Source organism: Zosterops lateralis (assembly GCF_965231275.1).
Source record: "Zosterops lateralis genome assembly, chromosome: 20".
NCBI classification, from domain to species: domain Eukaryota; kingdom Metazoa; phylum Chordata; class Aves; order Passeriformes; family Zosteropidae; genus Zosterops; species Zosterops lateralis.
The window spans coordinates 9680432-9705378 of NC_139780.1; the positions used below are offsets into that span (position 1 = coordinate 9680432).

The 24947-nt window shown below is 50.8% G+C and overlaps 1 protein-coding gene across 1 annotated transcript in view; it reads left to right on the top strand.

The window, feature by feature from the left end:
- VAV2 (vav guanine nucleotide exchange factor 2) overlaps window positions 1-24501 on the top strand; it is a 133490-nt gene extending 108989 nt beyond the window's left edge. The window contains exons 7-27 of the mRNA XM_083875701.1: window positions 663-731; window positions 1306-1406; window positions 4691-4790; window positions 5985-6080; window positions 6894-6962; window positions 9189-9275; window positions 10128-10213; window positions 10455-10587; window positions 11630-11739; window positions 12462-12563; window positions 12672-12760; window positions 13471-13487; window positions 13818-13839; window positions 14943-15070; window positions 15253-15327; window positions 15902-15954; window positions 16608-16724; window positions 16841-16928; window positions 17017-17140; window positions 20908-21062; window positions 22062-24501. Of these exons, the coding sequence (XP_083731827.1) occupies window positions 663-731; window positions 1306-1406; window positions 4691-4790; window positions 5985-6080; window positions 6894-6962; window positions 9189-9275; window positions 10128-10213; window positions 10455-10587; window positions 11630-11739; window positions 12462-12563; window positions 12672-12760; window positions 13471-13487; window positions 13818-13839; window positions 14943-15070; window positions 15253-15327; window positions 15902-15954; window positions 16608-16724; window positions 16841-16928; window positions 17017-17140; window positions 20908-21062; window positions 22062-22109 (1869 nt within the window). The 3' untranslated portion in view covers window positions 22110-24501. The remainder of the gene's footprint in view (window positions 1-662; window positions 732-1305; window positions 1407-4690; window positions 4791-5984; window positions 6081-6893; window positions 6963-9188; window positions 9276-10127; window positions 10214-10454; window positions 10588-11629; window positions 11740-12461; window positions 12564-12671; window positions 12761-13470; window positions 13488-13817; window positions 13840-14942; window positions 15071-15252; window positions 15328-15901; window positions 15955-16607; window positions 16725-16840; window positions 16929-17016; window positions 17141-20907; window positions 21063-22061) is intronic.
- The last annotated feature ends 446 nt before the right edge of the window (window positions 24502-24947 follow it).

The following is a 24947-nucleotide window of genomic DNA, read 5'->3' on the forward strand; positions in this document are numbered from 1 at the left end:
AGGAAAATGTCCCAATATATTTGTCATTTGTGTTTCCAAGAACTCTTGTTCCTTGGAAACAGCCACAGCCCTCTGGTTCAGTGGAAAGGAAGAGTTAAATTATTGCTTTCATCCCAATTTAAGCTTCCTGGTGCTCAATTAAAGCTTCCTGCTCGATTCCAGGTCCTGGTGGTGATATGGGTGGAAGTTCCCCTCTTGGGTGTGCTGGATTTGGGGCTTTTTGGAGTCCCAAGTCATGCAGATGTTCCCATTAATTTGTGTTTGTTCACAAAGGCATTGCCCATGTAATCACATCATCGCTGCCTCCTCAAGGGCAAAATTCCAGGGAGATAAAGAGCTGGGAAGATGCTCCAGTGCAGCCCAGGGCTGCAGCAAGCTGGAGGAGTGCAGGTTCAGCAGGGGAGGGGGCTGTGGGCACCCATGGGTGGGGGTCTTGCACCTTCCCACCCCTGGAAGTGCCGTGGGAGCTCAGGGATGATGTACTCATGGGAATTCCTGCCTTCCACTCCCATCCCTGCTCATCCTCTGCCTTTGCAAATGCTTGAACTCATTAAAACCTGCCCATGTGAACTCGGCTGGTGAAGCAGAAAACACAAATCCCTTGCACAACCTCGTTCCCTCCTCTCCAGCACCTCAATCCCTTTTCCATTTCCCTCTTGCAGAACTACATGAACCCCCTGAGGCTGGTGCTGACTCCCCAAGACATGGAAGCTATTTTTATCAATTTGGAGGTAACATCGTGGGCATTGTGCCTTAAATCTTTGTTCTTTTCACAGCAGCTCAGCCCTCTCCCTGCTTAGGAGGAGGTTTTCTGATCTCCTGATAGATTTGTGCATTCACTTGGAGAGCTTCAGCCTTTTGTGTGCTGGGGAGCTTAAACTGCTTTAGGAGATATTCTTTAACACTCAGTTTTAGAGGTGGGGAATATGTGAACTCTAGGTAAGAAAACAATTCTATTGAGTGGATGTTTCAGGGCTGGGGCTCTGCATTTTAGCTGATTTGGGCACAGGGTGATGAAGGAATTTGTTTTTCACTCTGGTTTTCATGAGGTCTAGGTCAAAACCTGTCATCTCCACTCCTTCCATCCCATCTCCTCCTAAATCCCCATCCTGGGGCATTTCTCAGATGGAATTACACCCCTGTCCTCCAGGACACGAAGGCTGCATCCCACTAGAACAACTTTCTTTACAAGCACCTAAAAGAGGAGAGAACCCTGCCTGATGAAGGAGTGGATGTGCATTTCCTTAGGCTCTGTTTGCCCACCTGCCTTGAATGTGTTTAAAGTATTGACTGTCTTGGTTTTAGGACCTCATTAAAGTGCACTTCAGTTTCCTGAGAGCCATCGATGTGTCGATGATGTCTGGAGGAGGCAGCCTGGCAAAAGTGTTCCTGGAATTCAAAGAGAGGTAAAGGGATTCCAGGCCACAGGCAGCTCCACTTTTAACAGATTTGGGTTAATATTTCTGGAGATTTAAACAGAGTTCTTGTTACTCTCTGCCTTCTCACTCTCTGCTACTGCCTGAAAGGAGGTTGGAGCCAGGTGGGGTCTGTCTTTTCTCCCAAGTAACAACAGGACAAGAGGAAATGGCCTCAGGTTCCACCAGGGGAGGTTTAGAATGAAAATTTCTTCACTGGGAGGGTTGTCAAGCACTGGAACTGCCTGCCCAGGGAAGTGGTGGGGTCACAATCCCTGGAATTGTCCAAAAATTGTGTGGCTGTGGTGCTCAGGGACATGGTTCAGTGGCAGTGCTGGGTTAGTGGTTAGGCTCAGAGTGTTTTTTCCACCTTAATAATTCTGTGATTCCAGAAATGCCTTTCACAGCAGCCCAAGTTTACATCCCCTACAGGAAAACACTCTCAGGCAGCTGAAACATCCCTCAGGGCTGGGTCTGTATGGCTCAGAGAGAGGGGGGAGATGTTGGGGTACAAATCCCCCTGGCCCCATTCCCACAGCCCCAGGAGTGCCTGAGGATGTGAGAACTGAGTTAAAACCTCCTGAGAAACTGAGATACATAAACCCACCCAGACATGGGCAGCAAATCCAGCCAAATCCATCCAGAGCAGAGGCTGGGACATCTCCCCTGTCACCAGCCAGCCCCATTCCTGTGGCTCCCTGGGATCCTTGTTCCTACAAGCCCCTGGCTGCACCTGGATTTTCTCTTGAGCTCAGCACCCCGTAGGAGACTGAATATCCCATGTGTTTGTGGGGACACATCTGAGGGGATGAAGATGGATGGTGGTGAGCTGGAATGGAGTGAAACCTCCCTGGCCTTCAGGGGTTTTTTTGTGGTCTCCTGCAGGCAGCAGAGGGCTGTGATGTGGTGGGGTGGCTCCTGTGCAGGGGAGAGAGACTGGGCCCTGCTTAGATCAAAGTGATTCCTCACTCCCAAAGAATCTCATGTTTGGCACAGAGCTCATCCTGCACCTCCTGCACGATGCATAAATGTGGAAGTTTCTTTCACAAGCAGAATCAATCCTGGGGTTTGGCAGCTGCAGGCAGGAGCACCCCAGCATGCAGAGATCAGGTTGATAAAAGCCTTTAATATCCTTAATACTAATCAAAGGGTGATTCATTGTGGAATGGTGCCAGGCTGTTATTTCAGTGTGATTAAACCAGTGTCTAGACACAGAAATGCCATTCAGAAGTCAATAACTCCAGAAATACCATCTGCATTAATAACACACCGTGAGGTCACATCTTCCATCATTCACGGGGCCTCTCGTTACAAAGGGCATTTTTTTTTTCTGGGTTAAATTAAAAAAAAAAAATAATTTCAAAAGAAGAATGCAAATAATTTGAAAATACTCCTAAAACCCACTTAGGTGATTTTGATCTCCTAATTCCTGGCTCAGCTCTGTGCAATGCCAGTGCCAGCCCTGGGGCAGAGCTGTGGGCACAGGGAGCAGGGAAGGGACACAGGAGGAGTTGTGGAGATGACTCTGCTGCCCAGGGAGATGCTGTGGCTGTGCAGGAGCACCCGGCTTGGTTTTGAGCCATTAAATCAATGTTTTCTTCCATTAACGTGCTGGTGGGAGCTGGCAGAAGGCTTGGAGCTGGTGAGTTCCATGCAGATGGGTGAATTAACTGACCCCCTTCCTAAGGGAGCTTGTAAACAACTTCCTGAAGGATCTGAAAGCCTTGGAAAGATGTGAGGAAAGGAGATGTGAGGGGGTGATCGTGGATCTGAAGCTCTCTTCAGTCCATGGGGATTTGGGGACATCAGTGCTGTGGAAAACTGCTCCTCAAGCGGGGGTTTTGCCCTAAAACCAGATTGTTGGGGATGAAGAGTTTGGAGCCACCTGATGTAAATAGGCAGAGTCCTTTCCTACATCAGGAAAGTCTGGAATTTTACGTTCTACAGCCAGGGGAATTTCAGTGCAGGAGGAGGAGAAAGTGAACTCGCTGGGGAGAGAGTGTTGCCCCACCAAGAAAGGAACATGGGCCTCCAGAGTCCCCACTTGGTCCCTGAATAAGAGACCTTCCTCCATCAAATCTACCCATGACAAATCACTCCTGCTTCCCTCCACATCCTTGGAGACACTCTGGCAAAATGATGCATTGCTCCTTGCCTTTGCAGGGGCCCTTTTTTTGAAGGAAATAGTTTGTAAATCTCTTTCTCCGTGAGCCAGAGGTTTGAATTTATGCTCCTGAAGCCTTTTTGAAGCTCTCCCCATGCTGGCAAGGTAGATATTATTGTGCCTGTGCAGAAGTTGTCAGGGGGGAAAGGTAGAAGAATAATCTCTGCTGGCTGTGGCTCTGCCGGGGCTGTGGCTCCATAAATCTCTTTATTCACTTCCCTGCAGGGTGTGAATGTCCCATGTTTATGGAGCAACGCTGGGTCAGTGGCTCCCAGGTCATCTCCATCGAGAGATGAGGCCCCCAAATAATGGATGAGTTGCAGTTTGTGATGGAGGATGTGTCTTATCAGCAGCAGAACAGTGAACGGCCGGGAAGGGGGAGAAAACCCAAACCTGTCAGGCAGGATTAATGAGGGCAGTGAGGGAAAAGGGGGAATCCACCACAAAACTGCTCCCTTTTGTCAAGGTTGGAATTTATAGCCCATACAGAGCTCCCCTGTGTTTCCAAAGGCTGTGACAACGTTCTTCTCCCAATTACCCAGGCTCTTGATCTCGAGGTCCCTGTGGCTCTTTCAAGAAGGAATGATTCTAAAATGTGACACGGAGTCATCACTGAATGGTTTGGGTTGGAAGGGACCTTAAAATTCATCTCATTTCACCCCCTGCCATGGGCAAGGACACCTTCCACTGTCCCAGGTAGCTCCAAGCTCTGTCCAACCTGGCCTTGGACACTTCCAGGTCAGCCACAAATTCTCTGGGCAATTTCTGACAGTTCCTCACCATCCTCACAAGGGAGAATTTCATCCCACTGCCTCATCTAACCCTCCCAAAACAGGCTCCTCTGCTCTGGTCACCCAGCCCCTTCTGCTCACCATGAGCTCGATCACCCTCACGGGCTCTGGAAACTTCTAAATGCTCAACTCTTGAAAGTTTAGATGTCAAAAAGCCACACAATAAAAGAGTGTTTATCCTTTGCTAAGCAGTTAAATGGGGGAATTGCTGTTTGCCTCGTCCTTTCGCTGTACACACATTTATATAGATCTTTTCTAACAGCTTATAACTGTTTCAGTCATAAGATCTCCAATTAAATCTGTGATTTTTCCCTCTCCAGGCTGCTGATTTATGGCAAGTACTGCAGCCACATGGAATATGCCCAAAACACCCTGAACCACCTCCTGGCCAACCGGGAGGACGTCCGGCAGAAGGTGGAGGTGAGTGGGCAGAGGGCTGAGTGCTGCCCCCCACCCCCTTGGCACAGGTTTGGGCAGGACTTGCTGCAGCTCAGGATGGTGTCCGGGGAGTGTTTGGTTTGCCAGGAGAGAGGAAAGGTGTGAGAGTGTGTCTGTGCTGTCACAGAGGAAGCAAAGCTGGGGGTTATCCTGTCCCCATCCCTCGTTTTTCCCTTATCTCCTCACCAGACCTGTCCTTCCTCCCCAGTTTCATCCAAGTTAAAACAAACCAGTGACTTTATTTGAGTTGGACTGGCTGGGACGAGCTCTTTGAGTTGTGCAGTCCCCTGAGCATCCCCAAACCAGGAGCTGTGTGGTTTTCCAAAGCCCTCGGCAGCATCGGGGACATCCCCAAATCCCCAGGAATCCCTGCCCTGGCCCCTTCACTGTGAATAGGAGCTGATCCACATATTAAGGGAATCAAAGGAGCCCCAGAAGGGATGCATTGTTTGAGCTGCTGTTTTTACCCAGCTCTAATTCCTGCTTTGCTCTTGATGCTAATTGGAATTTGCCGGGCTGTCTGTACACGTTACCTCGCCCTCCACAAACGTGCCTTGATTCCCTCTGTGAACCCAGCTTAGGGATAAAACTGCATTTAGGGGTTGTTTAAAATGGGCTCTCTGGGTCTCACACCAAGGCTGGAGCATCTGTGCTTTTCCTGCCTCTCCCTCCCTGGTGGCAGCTCTGTCAGGTCACACAGGGGAGCTCAGCCAGCAGAGTCACATCACTGACACGGGTATGGGTGAAGGTGATGGTGGCAAAACTTCCTGCCACCACAATTAGCTCATCTTAATGACTTCATGCTCATCAGCCAGTCCAGAGCCACAGGCTGCATGCTCAGTGCCAGCCACAAGTCAGCTGAATTAGCTTGGCCCAGGAGGAGGAAAATGGGTTTCATTTGACATTTCCCCAGCTCTGAGGAACGAGCAGCATCTCATTAGGCTGGAGTAGCTCATTTGCATGGCAGTGGCTGTAATTTAGGTCCAGCCCCTGGCATTAATCCCTTGATAAGCTCTGTGGTGGGAACCCAGCCCTGGCTGGGTGGCTGCAAGGACCACAGGTCTGTGGGCATCAGAACTGAGTTTACAGAGGCCCAACAAACATTCTCCAGACTTCAGAGACTTTAGGTGGGAAGCCGATGTTTTCTCACTGCTGATTTATTGATCTCCTTCCTAGGAATGCACGCTCAAGGTCCAGGATGGGAAATTCAAACTGCAAGATCTGCTGGTGGTTCCAATGCAAAGAGTTTTGAAGTATCATCTCCTGTTAAAAGTAAGATTTTCAGCACTGGCCCTTCTCTCTCTGCTGTAGCATCTTTCACCTCTGTCATTGGAGGGGTGAATCATTGCCAAATGCAGAGCAAGGGTTGGGATTTTTATTTCCCTTCAAATAAAATAATTAATAGGGCTACTTAACATAATATTTGTGCTGTCTCCTAAAGTATGGTGACCCGGGGTAATTCTGCACTTGCCCGCCACGAGAGGCACTTAATGAATATAAAATAAGCTTGCAAATAATCTGATTATGTGTGAAATTCCTCCCATCAACTCCGTGTAACTGATCTCTCAAGCACCAGCCCTTGGTGTGTTCCCTGTCCTGCAACCACAGCTGCCTGCCTGGGTATCCCTGAATCCCTGTCACCTCCTTGGCATCCCTGCCACATTCCTGTCACCTCCCTGCCACCTCCCTGCATCCCTGCCACCTTCCTGACATCCCTGCCATCTCCCTGGTGTCCCTGCCACCTCCCTGGTGTCTCTGCCACCTCCCTGCATCCCTGCCACCTTCCTGACATCCCTGCCATCTCCCTGGTGTCCCTGCCACCTCCCTGGTGTCCCTGCCACCTCCCTGCATCCCTGCCACCTGCCTGCATCCCTGTCACCTCCCTGGCATCCCTGTCACCTCTCTGGTGTCCCTGTCACCTCCCTGGTATCCCTGTCACCTTCCTGACATCCTTGCCACCTTCCTGGCTTCCCTGTCACCTCCCTGCCAACACTCAGGCAGACCCTGTCTGGTGCAATCAGCGTCTGGGCATCTCTCCTGGCACATCCAAACTCTTTTTTTTTTAATTAATTTCTACTTTCTTAGGAGCTGCTGAGCCATTCCTCAGAGCGGCCAGAGAAGCAGCAGCTGAAGGAGGCTCTGGAGGCCATGCAGGTACAGGAGGGTGGGGAGGGGGCTGTGCTGGGTTTGGGGTGCAGCAGAGCTCAGCATCCCTCTGCTCTGTGAAACAAAAATTTGGATGGGAAAAGCCCTCTAGGTACAGCTGGAGGGAAGGCAAGGTGTGCTCCTTTTGGCCACACCTGTGTATTTGGATTGCCATTTGGTGTGGTGGCCTCACAGCAGATCCCTTGTCACAGTGTGAGGAGCTGGGGTTTGCTGAGAGTAATCCCGTGAGTGCTGTTGTGTGTGCAGAGGCTGTGCCAGATCTGGCTTTTGGTTTTTTGCTGGGAAGGATTTGGAGGAGCTCCAGAGGTGTCAGGGAGTACGGCAGAGATGGGAGCCTGTGTGTGTGTGTGTGTGTGTGGAGCATTCCCTGTGTGCTGTTAACCAGGGGCTGGGTGGGAATCCTTGAATCCACTTTTATTTTATTTTATTTTATTTTATTTTATTTTATTTTATTTTATTCTATTTTATTTTATTCTATTTTATTTTATTTTATTAAAGGAAAGACGTGTTGTCAACAATTGACTTTTGGCATCAACAGTTTGCTTCGCTTCAAGTTTTTCTTTCTTCAGCCCCCAAAATCTCAGAAAAACCATCAGCCATCAGCAAACAACAACAAAAAAAATCAAATTGTAGAATCATCCAAATGTTTTCTGCCTGGGCTATGTCTCCCCACACACACATTCACAGCACATCCATTGTCAGCACAAGCTGAGGATGCTCATTAACTCCAGGATTTTCCTCTGGGGAGCACCTCAGGATCCCTCCCTGTGCTTGCGGTCACTTTGTTTTCCACCTCGGAGCTGCAGCTTTTGTAACTCCGCTGCATTTCCTCCCACTTACATAAGTTGGGTGACCTTTCCAGCCATTATCCCTGCCAGCCCAGGGATCCAGAGCTGGTGTGTGCAGGGCTGAGGTGGTTTGAAGGACATTCCCAGCCCGCTGCTGTGGCCTCAGATGAACGCTGGACCTGGTGACAGCAGTTAAACCCCGCTCATGGCCTCATCACCCAGCACCACTGCTGGAAAATAAATGTGTATTTGCTCTGGCTCTGCTGCAGACTCAGCATTTACATTGATAACCATCAGGGAGGTTTCTCTCTTCTCCTCCCCATCACCAGGAGAGTGTGGGAGCAGTTCTGACCGTGCTGGGCTCAGGGGGCTTTGGGAGCCACTCACTATGGTTTTAATTGATCTGTAAACCAAGGCTTAACTTCCAAGTGATGTCTTTCATCACAAGTCCAGCCTAGCTGTCTGCTGTGCTGGCAGGCAGCAGACATTGCTGCTGTCTGGGGTAAGAGCTGTGCAGGGGGGTGGATGGACTGACATTCCCAAGGGGATTCTGCTCCCTTATATTTTGCTTGAATAGTTGGTTTTTGCAAGGCAAGGGCAGGATTTGCACCAATAAAACATCATTTGTGGTGGGGTTTTTGTGGTGCAGGTACCAACCCTCTGCCTGAGAATGCAGAACTGAGTTCCCAGTGGTGGTGAGGGAAGGGCAGCTCCCAGTGAAATTCCACAGCCAACATTTGCACGCTGTTGTTTTGAGTCCTGGTTGATCCTGGGATTGTGTTTCCCTGGGATTGTGTCTCCCTGGGATTGTGTCTCCCTGCTTCAGAAAGCTTTTGGCTGTGTCATTTCTCATCAGCATCCCTGGCTTGGTGATGTTACAAGTATTGTCACGTAGATCTGTGATCATGGGCTGTGATTAACCCTCCTTGTGTTGGGGAGCTCAGCCAGGTCTGACCCGGGGGGGACGTCTTAAAAAAAATCCCCTGCTCAGATTTAATCCAAGTTGACAAGAGCTGTTGTTGAGGTTAAGGAGGGGGCAGATAAGAAGCAAACAGGCACAGCAAATCCTCTCTGAAAGGTGCAAGAAGTTGTTCCAGTGGAAAGGATGGTTCCTGCTCTTTGGTGGATGAAAATTCGGGGTTTGGTATGGCTGTGCTGAGCTGAATTCCTGCATTGCCATGGGCTCCTGCATTGCTATGGATTCATGCATTGCCATGGATTCGTGCATTGCCATCTTCTGGGAAATGGAAAACACTGCAGCACCTGCCTGGCTCAGCCCTGGGAGCACCCACAGCCTCACCTGTCCCAGGCTGCAGTGGAGTCCTGCTCAGATTCCTGGGGGATTCAGGGAGCCAGGCTCATGTTTGTTCTCCTGGGTAAGATACTGGTGAAGTAAAAATCACAATTCACCTTTTTTTTTTTTAAGGACTTGGCCATGTACATCAATGAAGTCAAGAGGGACAAAGAGACTTTGAAGAAAATAAGTGAATTTCAGAGCTCTATAGAGAACTTGGTAAGCTGGAAAATCCTCTTAAACCCAGTTTAATTTGATTATTATTAACATATTTGGGGTTTTTTGGCAATTACTGCTTATTCTGGTGTGCTGAAAGATCACCATGTGTTCACTCTCTCATGTTTTGCTGGTGGTCCAGAGGTAGATCCTCCATCACAAAACTGCTTTGGCATTGATGGGGGGTGGCTTCTCCTGTTGGTGTTACCCTAAAAATTCAGCTTTTTCTCACATTATTAGTGTATCAGGGAGGACACAAAAGTTCCTCAAACTGGTATCTGGCTTCTATTTAAAAAGAGGGTTTATTTTTGCTTTCAAGAGTACAGAGGTGAACTGAAAGGGGAGGAGAAGGGCTCCAAATCCCCAAAATTTTCAACCAGGTATTTTAAAGGAGAACTCATCCCCCAGACTCCAGAGGTGTCAAACACTCAGCCCCATTGCTGTGCATCAGCAGACCTGGAGGGGTGCTGGCTTTGGGGGCTTTAAGCCTTGACTTCACTTGGAAATTATAAACTTTTAATTGATGGTTATTTTACAGAAACAAAAAATCCTTAATTATTGTGAAAACCTCTGAAAAATTGGAGCTGGGGAGGGGTTTGCAAAGATGCTTTGACTGCTGAGCCTTGCCCTGGGCTGCCAGTGCTGGAGCTCCAGGGGTTTCCTGGAACTGTGTCCATGCCCAGGCTCCCCTTGGAGCATCCTCCCTGCCCTTGGTGAGGGTGGTGCTGCTCCCAGGAGTTTTGGCAGCCTCAGGCAGGGCTGTGGGGGTGCAATCCAGACAGCTTTGGGTTCCCACCTGCCCAAAGCATCGTTTCAGGCTGTGGGTCTGAGCCCTGCTTTGCTCCCTCCCTGCAGCAAGTGAAGCTGGAGGAGTTTGGGAGGCCCAAGATCGACGGGGAGCTCAAGGTGCGCTCTATAGTGAACCACACCAAGCAGGACAGGTGAGTGCCAGCACAACAGCCCCAAACTCACCTACAACCATTCCCCTTGAGCTCATTTATTTAATTACTGCCTGGAATTGCACTGACATAACCCAGCATCAGTGTGAAATCACAGCAGGGAACAAGGATTAAACAGTTCTGGCTGGGGGAGCTCCTCAGAGCTTTCCAAATCCTTCCCCTTGTATTTTTGTTAAGGATGTGTTTGACTGGGTTGCTTGTTTATTTGCTTGCTTTTGGGCAGGTATTTATTTTTATTTGACAAAGTGGTGATCGTCTGCAAGAGGAAAGGATACAATTATGAGCTGAAGGAAATTATTGAGCTGCTCTTCCACAAGATGACTGATGACCCCATGAATAATAAGGACATTAAGAAGGTAGGTGGACCAAGGATTAGCTCTGGAGAGCATTTTGGAGCTGTTTCAGGGTAGTATGTTCCCATTAGCCTTTTAAAATAGGAAAAAAAAAAAGCTGGAAAATAAATGCTCAACTTTCAGGGCAGCCTTAAAGAGCATTGGGAAATGTTTATTAATGTGGGGCTGGGCTGGATCCTTGACCTGTGTCCTGGCAAAACAGCCCTGAGGGGGCTGGAGTGGTTGGAGTTAGGAGAGAGGAAGCTGCTCCCTGCTTTCTGGCCCAGTGTCAGGGAGCAAACATCAGCTGGGCAGGAGAGGAGGGCAGGGAGGGAGGGAGGGAAGGTCCGGGATGTTCTTTCCCCCACAAGCTGCAGGGTGGAGAAGCCTGGAAAGGCAGCTTTGCACACCAAGAACATGATTTTCCTGTGGTTTGATGCTCACTCTGCAGCCATGGAGGAAAAACCTCCTAGCTCAGAGCCCCTTTAGCTTAACCCACTTCCACACCATGGGGAGAGCCATGGTGCAGATGGGATGAGGGACACTGGGGTGAGAACAGCCAATTCTGCCACTTGGCTGCTGAGGGAACGCTGCTGGCTTCGTGTTTTAATGAACTCTATTTCCACTTTGCTCTCCTATGCTTTCTAGTCCCACGGAAAAATGGTAAGCAGAGCAAACCCCCTTGGCTGTCTGTCGTGTGTCTGTGTGCAGTGTGCTGATGAGACAGGCCCAGCATATGTGCAGTGGGCAGGTCAGATGTTCCTCCTGGGCTGTCACTTGCTGTCAGGCACAGACAGAATGGCTGGGGAGGATCCAGTGGAGCAGAAGAATCTGGGTTCTCTCATCTGCCACCATGAAATCGAGTTTGGTCCAAGTGAGCAGCGCCCAGGCATCATTAACTGGGATGTGTTAGAGAAATAGGGAGCTCTCCTTCCTCCTCCCCTGCTGTTCCCTGGCCGTGGCTCAGCACAAGGGGCAGGGACAGGAGCTCAGAGCAGTGGCTGAGGCGTGTGAGTGGAGCTGTGGTGTGCTTTGCTGTGAGATCAGCTCTCTTTTCCTCCTGCAGTGGTCGTATGGCTTCTACCTGATCCACCTCCAGGGGAAACAGGGCTTCCAGTTCTTCTGCAAGACTGAGGAGATGAAGAGGAAGTGGATGGAGCAGTTTGAAATGGCCATGTGAGCATGAGAGGCTGCTCTGGCCCCGGGTGCAGTTGGCAGGCATGGGGGGAAAAGTGTCTTGGGCCATCAGGTCACTGCAGAGCAGCTCTGAGAGCAAAACCTAGGCTGGGGAAGCTCATATGGATGAGTCACTGTGCAAAGGGAGCTGGGAACTGTTCTCTGACCATCCCCCCAAAGCACCTCTGAAACTGGATTTTATCTCTGAAATTGAGATGGGATTTTGGGAAAGAATTCCTCCCTCTGAGGGTGGGGAGGCCCTGGCACAGGGTGCCCAGAGAAGCTGGGGCTGCTCCATCCCTGGAAGTGTCCAAGGCCAGGCTGGACAAGCTTGAAGCAACCTGGGATAGTGGAAGGTGTCCCTGCCCCTGGCAGGGGGTGGAATGGGATGATTTTAAATGTCCCTTCCAACCCAATCCTTTCTGTGATTCTCTGACCTCCCCCTGGTGCTGGGCCATGGGGAAGCCCCTGGCTGGAGCAGGAGGAGGATGAGGAGGGAGGGTGGTTCTGCAGGAGCTGGTCCTGAGCAGAGCAAGGCTTGGGCTGGTGGCTGGCTTAGGCCAAATCCCTGACTCCTGTCCCAGGGGAAGGTAATGGGCAAAATCCTCTCTCCACGACCGAGCCCTGATCTCCTTTCACAATCTGTGTGGTGTCCAAACTCAGACTGAACTGCCAACAGCCCCCTGGGGACAGGCTGATAACCCCCAGGTCCTTTCTCTCAGGTCCAACATAAAGCCAGAGAAAGCCAATGCAAACCACCACAACTTCCAGATGTACACATTTGAAAAGACAACCAACTGCAAAGCCTGCAGGATGTTCCTGAGGTGAGCAACAACCTTCCCTCTATTCTGCAGTAAAACCTGGACACAAAAACCTCAAAGCTGAGCCTGGATTAGGATTTTCTGACTTTTTTCTCTTTTTTTTTGGCACAGAGGAACCTTCTACCAGGGCTATCTTTGTCCCAAATGTGGAGCAGGTGCTCACAAGGAGTGCTTGGAGATTATTCCTCCCTGCAAGATGGGTGAGTTATTTCACAAGCACATGAATAATCTGAGAAATTTATTCTATAAAGCACTGATGTTTGTTAATACATAAAAAAATACAAGTATGCTCCCACCCACCTGCCAGGGCTGAAACTGACGTTTTCTAGTGGTTTAAAATACAAACAAAGCAGCCAAAATTCTCCAAAAACAAAGAGCTGCATCCCAGGGATAGCAGAGAATCACAGCAGCTCTGTACAGGGGATGGGATGCTCCAGGGTTTAAGAGAGAGGATCAGTTCTTCATCATTTAACAGTGAGATCAGGAGGGTCTGCAGCAGGGAGAACATTCCTGATGAGGAGAGAGCTCCTATCTGGACCCCAAATGCCCCAAAGAGCAGCAAAAATTCGTGTCCTTGGTCTAAACTGGGCAAAGCTGGGACTCACCTATGCTCACCTAGGACAGAACCCTGGTGATGCTCCAGGGGCTGTCACAGGGTGGCTTTGGAGAGGTTTTGGGTGGGGAGTGGAGGGAGGAAGAGAGAAAATTGCAGAACTTTGTTGCAGTGAGGAAATGCCCCTGCCTGGCTGCAGTCACTCCCTAGGTCTTGCCCTCCTGGAGCAGAGAAGCGACTCAAGTGACCCCAGCTCTGCTTTGGGCTGGTTTGTTCATACTCAGAGCATCAAGAGGAACAGAAAATGGGGTTTGTTGCCTGTTGAATTAACCCCTTATCCCTCCATTTCTCTTGCAGGTTCTTCAGCAGAGCAGGTGCGTGGTTTTTCCTTTTTCTCACCCCCCTGTGTCCTTGTCGAGTCCATGGGAAGGGGCAGCCCTGGCCTCAGAGGGGTCCCAGGGCTCTCAGTGGGACAGGACTGGGGACCAGTGGCCTCCTCTCCAGCCTGAAACTGGCCCAGTTTAAACACACCAGAACCCTCAGGAGGTGCCAGCACCCAGCTGGGGTGAGCACCATGGGCTGGGGGTTACCAGGGAGATTTGGGGAGGGGTTTTCTCATCCCTGTGGCCTCAGGTGGGTGCTGGTGGGGAGAACTGAGGCTGATGTGTCCTCACTGAGCCTCTTTTTTCCTCTTTTCTTTGCAGGATTCACTGGGTGCAGGACCTGGTAATGGCATTGCTGTGTGACAGGAGGGCAGGGAGAGGTTGTGGGAGGGGGAGGATCTTTCCAAAACCAGCAAAGAGCTTCAGTCCCTGCAGAAGGGTCCTGTGCACCCTCCTGGCCAGCGATGGGGCACTGGAGAGTCTCCTGTCCCTGCTGCCACATCATTTTTTGAGTTCCCTCGTGTCCCTGGCCAGTAAAGCTTCTGCCCATCCCACCAGTGACCAAGGAGAGCCTGGCACAAGATCCTGGTTCCAAATCCACCTTCAGGGCAGACCAGGCGTGTTCTGGCAGGGAGATTTGTTGCTGATGAGGATCATCCTCCTGCTGGCATGTCCAGTGTGCTCAGGGCCTCTCATGAGGGTCAGTCACAAAGGTTACTGCAATAACTTTTATCTTCCTGTGTTTAAAACTTGCCTGGACAGAGCTCTGGGACTGCCCTGCCCCTGCTCTGGCTCAAAGGAGAAGAACAAAAGAACAATTTGTTTTTGTGCTATTTGTGATGGAAGGAAAGCCAAGCCTGGCAAAAAAGAAACCTGAATCAAGTTTGTGGTTTAAAAAAAAAAAACAAGCACAGAGTGCTCTTGCTGGGAGGGGAGAGGCAGAGGTGGGGAGGCATTTTGAGGATAAACACTGTGGGTTTGGTGCAGGGGGGGAAGTTTATTTAATGTGCAGTTGTTGGCGAGACAAGTGGACTTTGCCTGGGAGCTTCAGGGGTGTTTGAGTCCCAGGTCCAGGCGATATTCAGAATGAGCTGAGTGCTCACTGGTCCCTTTTGTGGTGTCACTGCTGAGCCTGGCAGGCCTTGGTGCTGGCCAGGAGCTGTTCTGCCTCAATGAGGCTCAAATCCAGGTGCAGGGCTGGGAGCTGGAGCTTCAGCTTGGCTGGGTCCTTTCCAGGTTTATTTTTGCTCAGGGGAACTCAGTCATGCATGTAACTGCAGGAGCCAAGAACACTCACTGTGGACACCATTCCTTTCTGCTTTCATGTTTCCTGCCCCTAAATCCTGCCTGCTGTGCTGTGTCAGGGGATAAGGAGTGACAGGCTTTGGGAGGGGTGGGTTTGTTTGGGGTTTTTTGGGTTGTGAAACTGTTTTGCTTCTCTACCAGGTCCTAAAATGGTGGCAGTGCAGAATTACCATGGAAACCCAGCCCCTCCTGGGAAGCCAGTGCTGACCTTCCAAATTGGGGATGTGATTGAGCTGCTGAGGGGGGACCCCGACTCGCCATGGTGGGAGGTGAGGGGTCATTCCTCTTGGGAAACTCCTGGAAACTTTTAAACCAGCGACTTCCCTTTTATCTGTGGCCTTTCCTGGTGCAGGGGTTGGGCTCAGGGCTTGGGAGGCAGTTTGGGGCACCCCTCTGTGTCCCCAGTGCCCCCAGTGCACAACCCAGTCTGATGCCCAGCTTGGCTTTGCAGGGGAGGCTGCTGCAGACGAAGAAGTCGGGTTATTTCCCCAGCTCCTCGGTGAAACCCTGCCCCGTGGATGCCAGGGTAAGTGCCAGACAGGAGATGGAGCTGGGAGTGCCAGGGGGCTGCAGGTGGTGAGGTTGTCCCTGTCACTTGTCTCCTGGAGACCTCAGTCCTTCTCTGGAATTTCAGTGAGGCTTCTGCCTCACAGGGGAGGTGGATCCCCCATCCCATGGTTGCAGGTGTCAGGACAGGGCAGTCCCAGCCCCATTCCCAAGGTTGGGGTTGGCATCATCAGATCCAGCTCTGTTCCTTCTCTGCAGGGCTGACTGAGGAGCAGAGTGCTCCAGATCAGGCCCCAGTGCAGAAAAACATGCTTTTGGTTTATTTTAATTGCTTCTAGCCGCTTGCTGTAATGTTGTCAGCTGCTTCCCAATTAAAAACCACTCAGGTAAATGAACAAACACAGCCTGCTCATCCCAGCTGGGAGCTGAGAGCGAAATGCTCAGCTGCAACACTGCCCTCCTCTGCCCGAGCCCAGAATCCAGGGCTGGCTTGGCAGAGGGAAGGCTCCCGTGGAGAGGAGCATCCCACAAGTGATTCCCCAGCCTGAAGAGCTGCTCAGGTCCTTCACTAATGAGCAATTCTCAATTTGCAGCCCCCCAACAGCCGGCCACCCTCGCGGGAGATCAACTACACAGCGTACCCGTGGTGAGTACCAGAAACCAAAAAGCTTTGCCTTGTGCTTGTTCCTTGCTCAGGAATCCACTCCAGTCAGGAATTCCAAAGGCAGAACCAGCAGTGCCTGTTTTTCTCTGTGGCCCTGGAGCAGTGCCACGGTGGTGTTTGGGTGCTTCTGTGGGGATTTCTTCACTGATGGAGAGAGTCAGAGGCAAAAAGAGAGATGCTGGTTTCTCTTCCCATTTTCTGTGCCCAGAAAATGATTGTGGGAGGAAGGAGGCAACTCCTGCCTTGGCCGGAGAGGCTGTGCTTGGCTTTGCCTGCTGCTCCTTCTCTCCAACTCCAGCCAGGTTTACAAATTCATGGATATAAATTATCCCCACTCTCCAGCTCTTGCTGAGGCCTCATTAACCTGGAGAATGATTCCCAATTAGTGGGTTTTTCCAGGTGTCAGGTACTTCAAAGGGAAGAGGCCACTCTCTGTGTGGTTCAGTGGCTCAGCAGCTTCTTGTGTATCTCAGGGCACTTTCCTTCTCGCTCAGGATATTGCAGGCAGTTTCCCCACCTGCCTTCCAACCTTCATGCCTTTTAAAAAAGATGTCTCTTTTCATCCAAAAGGTGCCTGTTTAAAGGCACGAGTTCATTTTAATGAATTAAATTAACTAATCACCTTCTGGGCTCAGGTTTGCAGGGAACATGGAGAGGCACCAGACAGACAACCTGCTCAAGTCTCACGTCAGCGGCACCTACCTGATCCGCGAGCGGCCGGCTGAGGCCGAGCGCTTTGCCATCAGCATCAAGTGAGTCATTCCCCATTTAGGAATTTAATAATTCAATTTTTCTCACTCACAGAGGACGAGTCAGGGCTGGAGCACGTGGCTGTGTTTTTTATGAGTGCCTTTGCTGTCGCTGGCAGGTTCAATGAGGAGGTGAAGCACATCAAGGTGGTGGAGAAGGACAACTGGATTCACATCACGGAAGCCAAGAAGTTCGAAAGCTTGCTGGTGGGTTTTTGTTCCCCCTTGGAGCACTGTCCCTGCAAGCCAGGCAGAGGCTGGCAGAGACAGCCAGGTGCCTCTCCTTCCTTCCCAGGAGCTGGTTGAGTACTACCAGAGCCACTCTCTGAAGGAGAGCTTCAAGCAGCTGGACACGACCCTGAAATATCCCTACAAATCCCGGGAGCGCTCTACCTCCAGGACCTTCACCCGCTCCCCAGGTAAAGCCCAGCTCAGGTGTCATGGAAAACCTGCCCCTCCCAGCCAGCTGTAGGAGCAGTGGATGAAGGAATTTGCAGCTTCACTGTAGGGCTTGAGTTCCTCAGTTTGCAGATAAGTTCTTCTGGGCTGGTGGTGTTTTCAGGATGAGTCCCATGGGAGGTGTTGGGATCAGGGGGATCTGGGCTCTCTGGCACTGCTGCTCTCTGGAGGGACAGTTTTTGCTGGGACAGGCTGGTTCCCCTCCTGTGGTTTTTCACCCTGTGGTTTGCCCACCCTCTGGCTGGGAGCAGGGATGTGATGTTCACTTTGTGGGATTTATCCTGGTTTTCCCACCCACAGAAGATTTTTTTGATCCAATGTGACTTGTGGTGGTTTGAATCCCAGTGGGACTCCTTTAATGGAGGTGGTGGGTGAAAGGGTAAGTCTGTGTCTAAAAAGAAAAAAAAAGGGAAAAATCAAAATAGACGGGAAGAAAAAAGTGCAATAATGCAAGATGTTGTTTTGTCTAAAAGCCTAAGTGCAGAACTAACTGCTTGGTGGGGAAAAATAACTTTAAAATATTTTTCTCCATGGTATATTTAGAAAAGAATATCAAAGGAAGATGGGTTAAAAAAGTTAGTTAAATGTCTTTTTGCATTAAATACAACCCTAGGATGAATTTTGAGCCCCTAATGGCTGCGGGGCTGTGGCCAGACCTTTTCTCAGCTGTCCCAGCTCCGAGCCCCTGCACAAGACCCTCTGCATGCTTTTCCCTGTATCCTTCCATCAGCTTTTAAAGCATTGTGCCTTACTATATTTTATTTTAATTTCCTTTTTAATGCGTGTTCTGCCTCTTTCTGTTTCTCTCTAACCTCTTTGCAGCCTCCTGCGCTTCCTACAACTTTTCTTTTCTCAGTCCTCAGGGCCTCAACTTTTCTTCTCAGAGCTCCTCCAGTCCCTTCTGGTCAGGTACCAGTGCCTCTCCCTGCTGGAGAGACCTGCCACCATCCCCAGCTTGAAAGCCATCACCAGTGGGACCTGCAGGGTCCCCCCTGTCCCTCCATCCCCACAGGCAGTTCAGGGGGACCCCAGTGCTGCCTTGGGAAATAAGTTAATTAAGTTAATTAACCATGGCTTGGTTGGCAGCAAAATGTGCTCCCACCCCTCTCCCCAAAATCAAGGCAGGGAGGAGATGAATTTGTTGCTGTTTGAGAAAAGGGGCTAAAATTAACCAAAAACCCCCCAAAAAGTGTATGTAGCACTTTGGGATCTCATGATGTACTTCAAGCTCGACCTGCTTATCCCGTGTGTCTCACCCAACGAGCATCAGCATCACACCCTGTCCCTCCTGATCCTCCTTGTCCTCAGGAGAACATCCCAGTGTCCTGCAGGGTTTGAGCTCTGCTGTCTGAGCCTGCTCAGGAGCCCCTTGCTGAGGGGACAGGGGCACACCTGAGCTGTCAGGTGTGTTTTGGGGCTCAGTGTCCCTGCAGTGGTGCCCCAGCCATCCCAGGCTGGTGTTATCCTCCCAGATAACAGATCATAGCAAATGATCAGAGCAAAATCCTGCCAGATTTTCTTCCCACTGAAGTTTTTATCTTTCAATCTCTCCTTTAGGCTGGATAGAGAAAATCACTGGCAAAGCCACATGTGCCTTCCTTGGTGCCATGTTTGGGAAGAACATTTAACTTTTCATGTGTAAATCTGGGATTTTGAGATTCTTTAACTGCACAGAAAGTGTTGCAGGAAGTGATCTGTGTAGCAAGGGGCTCTGAGCAAGCTCTTGATGAAAGAGCTCAAAGCTGCCATGATTTCTGTCCATTCTCCAGCCTGGCTGCCTGGCCAGGATGGACAAACCCTCCAGTGATTGCACATTGTGGGTCCAAACCATCTCCATCGCCATCCTCATCTCCGTCCACCCCAAGAGCTGAAAACCTGGGCAAAGCTTTCCCTCAAACTCCGTTCAACCTTGGTTTGCACACTTCTAGAGCTGAAATCAACCCTTGGAAATCCTGGGAGAAGGAGGGGAGTGAAAACACAGCATTCCCTCAAGAGTGTTTATTTCAATTTTTTAAACTTCAGAGAAAGTGCATTTTTCTCCTCCTCTGCCCATCCCATCCCTCCAGTGTTGTTCTCCAGCCTTTTTCCCCGTGCCCAGACCTTGGGGCAGGAGTGCTGAGTGCTGCCCCTGCCTTCCCCCTCCCTGTGCTTCCCCTGAGCATCATCCCCTGCCTGAAGTGATGGAGATCCGTGGGGCTGGGGCTGTGCTGGCAGAGGTTGGCTCCTGATGTGGCTCCTGGGGTCATCTCCTCATTTCAAGGTGCTGGTCAGTGTTGGGGTTTGGCACCATTTGGGACCAAGTTCCCAAGGTTGGTGCCTGGCAGGGACAGGAGCAGGGAGGTTCCAGGTTAGGAGCTGGCTCCTCCTCATGGCCAAATGTCGCTAGAAAGGTCCACACTCACTTGGTCAGATTGTGAGAGTGAAAAAGAAGGAAGTTTATTTGGGATTTTGACTTAGATAGTCTTTGGAGTTTGATCAGGGATTGGAGGACGAGGTTGACACCTCTTTGACCCCACTGGTCAAACTAGAAGTCCATCAATTTGTCCTTCCTCCAGGAAGGAATGTACAGTTTTCAAAACATTTTTTGTTTATGTTATGATGTGTGAGAACTCCAGTACAAAAATGTAAAACATCAGAAGGCTGAAAAAATCAGGGCGACAGCCAAGCACATAGGATTCGCTCAACACCTCTAAGAGAATCCATTCCCAATAACTGGTTTTGAAGTAGCTGAAATCCATGTTGATTTATTTACCAAGTGGTTCCATCACGTGCTGGGAGCTGTGTGGCAGCCAGACCCGAGGCTGAAAGCTGAACAGGATTTTCCCATGATTTCTTCATTAATTGTTGTGTAATCCTATTAAATCCTTTCTTTTACCACCTCACAAAAGTGCCCTTCACCCCAGTGATCCCCACCAAGCCCCTGACCAGCAGAGAGGGGCTTCCCAAGCCTACAGAACCCTTCAAGGCCCAGCAGGAACCCAGTTTAACACTGACCACCCCACCTGTTCAGGGCTGAGCCCCTCAGGTGATGCCACCCTGTTGCTTTTCTATCTTCTTTTTCTGCTAGATTCAGGATTAAATGCTAAAGACAGTATTTCATGTTCAGATTTAGATGTTTTTAATTCTTATCTATGTTACAGTCTCACAAGCTGTGAGTTCCAGCTAACAAAGTGAAAAATGGCTCTGTCTCTATCTCTCTACAAGGCCTTTTAAGGATACATTGTCCAATTGAGAAATGACACCTAAATTATTTTTACTTTTAACCCAATAACCAACAACCTGTGGCCCACAATGAGGACTTTTCTACCCATTTACAAAACACCACCCAGACCCATGAAGGAGAAGGTGAAAAAGAAGGACTCAGCCTATGCCCTAAAAACTCCATCTTCCTTTATATATATTTTACTATATTCTAAACCCTTAAACTCTAAGTTTTGCACCCTGTGATATCACACACTTCTATCCAAACTCCACACCCACAATCCCAGTGCTGTCACTCAATTTTGGAAGCCTTCTCAATGGCCTCCGGTCCAATGCAGTGTTTGGGAATCAGCACAGGCACCTAAAATTCTCAATACTCGTTGGTTCCAACACCACCCCCTCCATCTGAGTGGCTCCAGCTCTCTCTGCCATGGTGGAAAACCCAGGTTGAACTTCTTCAAGCTTTCCCCAGGCTTCAGCCAGATTTGGAGGCTGCTGCTGACCCTCTGTGCTTTGTCCCTGGCAGTGTTCACCCCCCGGGTCATAGGCACGGCCGTGGCACGGTACAACTTTGCGGCGCGGGACATGCGGGAGCTGTCGCTGCGGGAGGGGGACGTGGTGAAGATCTACAGCAGGATTGGAGGGGACCAGGGATGGTGGAAGGGGGAGACCAATGGAAGGGTGAGTGCCTCCAGAGAAATTCCTGCCCTGTTCCTGCAGCGGGATATCCTCCCTGCTGTCAGGGTGGCAAAGGGAAGGGGTGTGTCCTGTTCCCTCTCACTCTCTCCTGGGTTTTGGGTGGGCTGTCACCCTATGAGAGCCCCCTTTGTGTGGCCATTTGGTGTTTTGTGACAGTGATATCCAGGGCACATAGGTGGACATGGTGAGAGGGTCTGATTGATGCTGTTTTACACCACAACAACACAGACTTTGAGCTTCAGAAGGCTGAAAATGACTCCTTTATTTTTGGGATGTGTCTCCCTTTTATACTATTTCACACAGACCAATTTGATTGGTGAAACAAAGACAAACTTCTTCACCCACATTGGTCAGAGCAGAGGGACATCAAGGAGAAGTCCCTCCTAGGAAAAGGAATGAATAACAGAGTTACAGTTACAAAAACATTTCTCCAGTTTACAGAAAATTCCCTGGGAAAAGAATTTCAGAAAATCAAAATATCTCAGGCACAGAACCAGGGCTGCACTCTGATCTTCCCTAAACCTGCCCTGTGGGGGATGTCTGCAGGCTCTGCAGGGGCAAGGCTCAGCATCCTGGGAAAACCAGCAGCCTGGTGGCTTGACCTGGTGTCCCACAGATTTTGTAGCACTGCAGGCAGATTCTGGCTGCCCTGATCCCTTGCAGGCAGCATGTCCAAGGTGATGTACAGGAGTTAGCTCCATCACAAATTAGGATGATGGCTCACACCACCAGGATCTGGCACATCCAGGACTGGGAACAGCACTTATTGGAAGGGGAATAAACCCAGTAACAGGACAGGAGCTCCTTTATAAAACAGAGCTGGAAGTGCCCCACAATGATCACAGTGTCCAACTCCTGTCCTACACAGCACACCCCAACAATCCCACCCTGTGTGCATCCAAACCCTTGAACTCCAGCAGGCTTTGTGCTGTTCCCCCCGAGCTCCCCAGCCCCCAGCTCACCACTGCTGTCCCCCCACAGGTGGGCTGGTTTCCCTCGACGTACGTGGAGGAGGAGGGCGTGCAGTGACCGCGGCCATGGCCGCTGGAAGTCGTCCGAGCGCCCGGAGCCAGCAGCTGCAGCCCGAGCACACTTGTCCCCGTGCTGGACACCTCCCAGGACTGCCCCTTGCAGCCCCCTCACGTTCCCCTGTCGGCCCAGGCTGCCCCCGTTCCGTGTACAGAAGATTTGGGATGGCGCCAGCGGAGCGGCTGTGGGAGACCCCCGGGAGAGCCACGCTCCCCCTGCATGGACAGAGCTCAGAGACTCTGGGGGGCCCACGGGGCTGGGGGTGCTGCACCCCTCTGCTGTCAGGGGGTTTTAAAAGCCACCCCGGGGGATGGTGGTGGGAGGGTGAGGCCAAAGGTTTTGTGCCTGGGTGAGAATTTTGGGGGGTTCCCCAAGGAGACAACGCGGGGCACAGGGCAGGATTTTGGCAGTGGCCCTGGCAGCCATGGGCAGCACCGTGCTGTGGCCAGGGCGAGGGGCAGGGTGAGGAGGAGAGGGTTGTGACCATTCTGACCCTCAGATGTAGGCTGGAAGTGGACCTTCAGGTCAGCCAGGAGGGGAAGGAGCCGTTCTGGCACTCCCAAAAGGCCCATTTTCTTTCCCGTCACCTCAGTCCCACCAGCCTTGCTGTGGGCAGGGGGGTACCCAGAGAGCAGACTGGTCCCACTGGTGAGCAGGAGGTCTGGGGGCATTGCAGGACTGGAGATGTGCTCCACATGAGGGTTTCAGAGGCCTCCAAGGCACCAGGTACATGCAGAGGATGAGTCCCTGAGTCTGTCCTCCCCTTGCTGGCAACAGGACCCCCCAAGCCAGGCTGTTTTTCCTTACAGATGTGACAAATCCCACCTCATAAGCTCAGGGTGAACTCACCTGAACAAGGGCTACGGTATCAAGTCCTGAATCCTGTCCCTGAGCTGTGATCTCCTGTTCCCAGCTGTGTGCACTTTTGGGGGCTGGCAGTGTTGCCCCCTGGTCTTCCTCCCACAGGCTGTTCCTGCTGCTGCTGTCCAAGGTCCGTGTGTTGTGACGTTCCCACTGTGTCCTGAGCACCCTCAGTCCGAGTCTGCCCTTCCCAAAGTGCAAATATGAACAAAATACACCTGTGGGGGCACGACAGGGAACAACTTCCCTATAGCTGAGCCCCACGAGCTGCCTCTCTGAATGTGTGGCATTTTGAGCTGGTGCTTCCATGCCCTGACGTTGTTCCCCTGGTTTGTGGTGTGCCAGCCTCGTGTTCCTGGTGTGGGATCCTGCTGCAAGCCTGGGAGGTGCCAGTGTTGGGTGTGTGAGCAGTGCTGCTGCCCTCAGTCCCTATCATGGAGCAGCAGAACCATGCTTGGGATAAGGAATGGGAGAGTTTGGAGCTCCCAAGGCCAAGGGAATGATGCTAACTTGGGAATTACATGCTGCTGCTCAGTGACAAGCCCAGGGCCACCCTGCTTTGCTCCCTGTTCCTCCTGGAGCTCTGGGAGTGCCCCCATTCGTGGAGGGGTGTGAGGTGGGTGCAGATGGGAGGTGACAGGGACATGGGGGGGCTCAGGGCATTCCCAAGGTACTGTTTGGTGCTAACCCCTCCCAGCCCAGCTCCACACTCAGTCTGAGAGGAGCAGCCAGCAGGGAGCTGACAATTCCCTGCTCCTGTGCAGAGCAGAGGGTCCCGTTCCCATTCCAGGGGCTGTGCTGGAGCTGACGGGGCATCGGGGTGGATGGGACACACAAACTCCTGGTGGCTCCTGGTCTGCCACAGACCCTAAAGCCTTACAGCCCCTCCTGTTCAACGTCGCCAATTTTGTAAAGTGGCCAGGGCATCACCTTGGGAGAGCACAGCCTGTCACAGGGACCAGGGCACCTCTGTCCCTTTACACCCCAAAAGGGACCCCCCCACCCTCTGCCAAACCCCCTTAACCCCAGAGAGCTCTCCCTCTTGTGTTTACTGGTGTAAGAAATTTGTTAAAAAGAGATTGTTCTGTTTGTAAGTAATTATTCAGCCATTTGCCACAAATATATCTGTGAATAAGAAAGGGAAATGTTTTTTTTTTATTATGATGATGATGATGATGGCGAGAAAATTGTATGTATTATTTTAGTTCATCGCGGATCATTCGGAATTGCAATGGGATACGTTGGAAAATAATATGTAAATTCCTTGGGTTTTTCCTTTGCACTGCACTAACTGGGGTAGGGTGGAGGGAGTTTAAAGATCAAACTGTTTGTTTAATGGAATAGTTTATAGCTGGGAAAATTGGAAATCATTTGGAATAGCTTGTAATGCTGGAATAGAAACTTTTAGCTGCTACTTAGAAACCCTTTTGCATGTGGTTTTTCCAGGCCTTTTAAAGTTACAATTCATCAAATTAAATTCCCCAACAGAAAAACAAAACCCCAACAAAAATAAAGTGTAATTTTGCTGATAGGTTTTCTTTTTCCAGCCATGGTTTTTAATGTGCCAGGGGGTCAGGATCGTGTCAGGGTCATTGTCACTAAAACCCCCTTGGCTGCACTGGGGCTCAGGGGTGGCTTGGCCCATCCAGGGAAGATGGGTGTTCCCAGGGGTGGATCCTTCCCAATTCCTGGCATGAACAGTAAGTGTTTTTACCCCTCCAAAATCTGGAATAGATCCCTCCTGCGGTGCCTGTCGGGTTCTTTCTCATTCCTGGAGCAGCTGCCACTCAAGCAGTTGTCCCATCCAGGAGCTTTCCTGTCACTCCTTTTCCGAGCTGAACCCCTGCAGGGTGAACGAAAGAAGCTGATTTTCCACGGCCTGTAGTCACTCCTGAATATCATATTCCAGAACCCCACCTGGCCCTGCAGGCAGCAGCGTTTTCCAGAGCAATAAATAAGTTGCACAGCTGGTTAAAA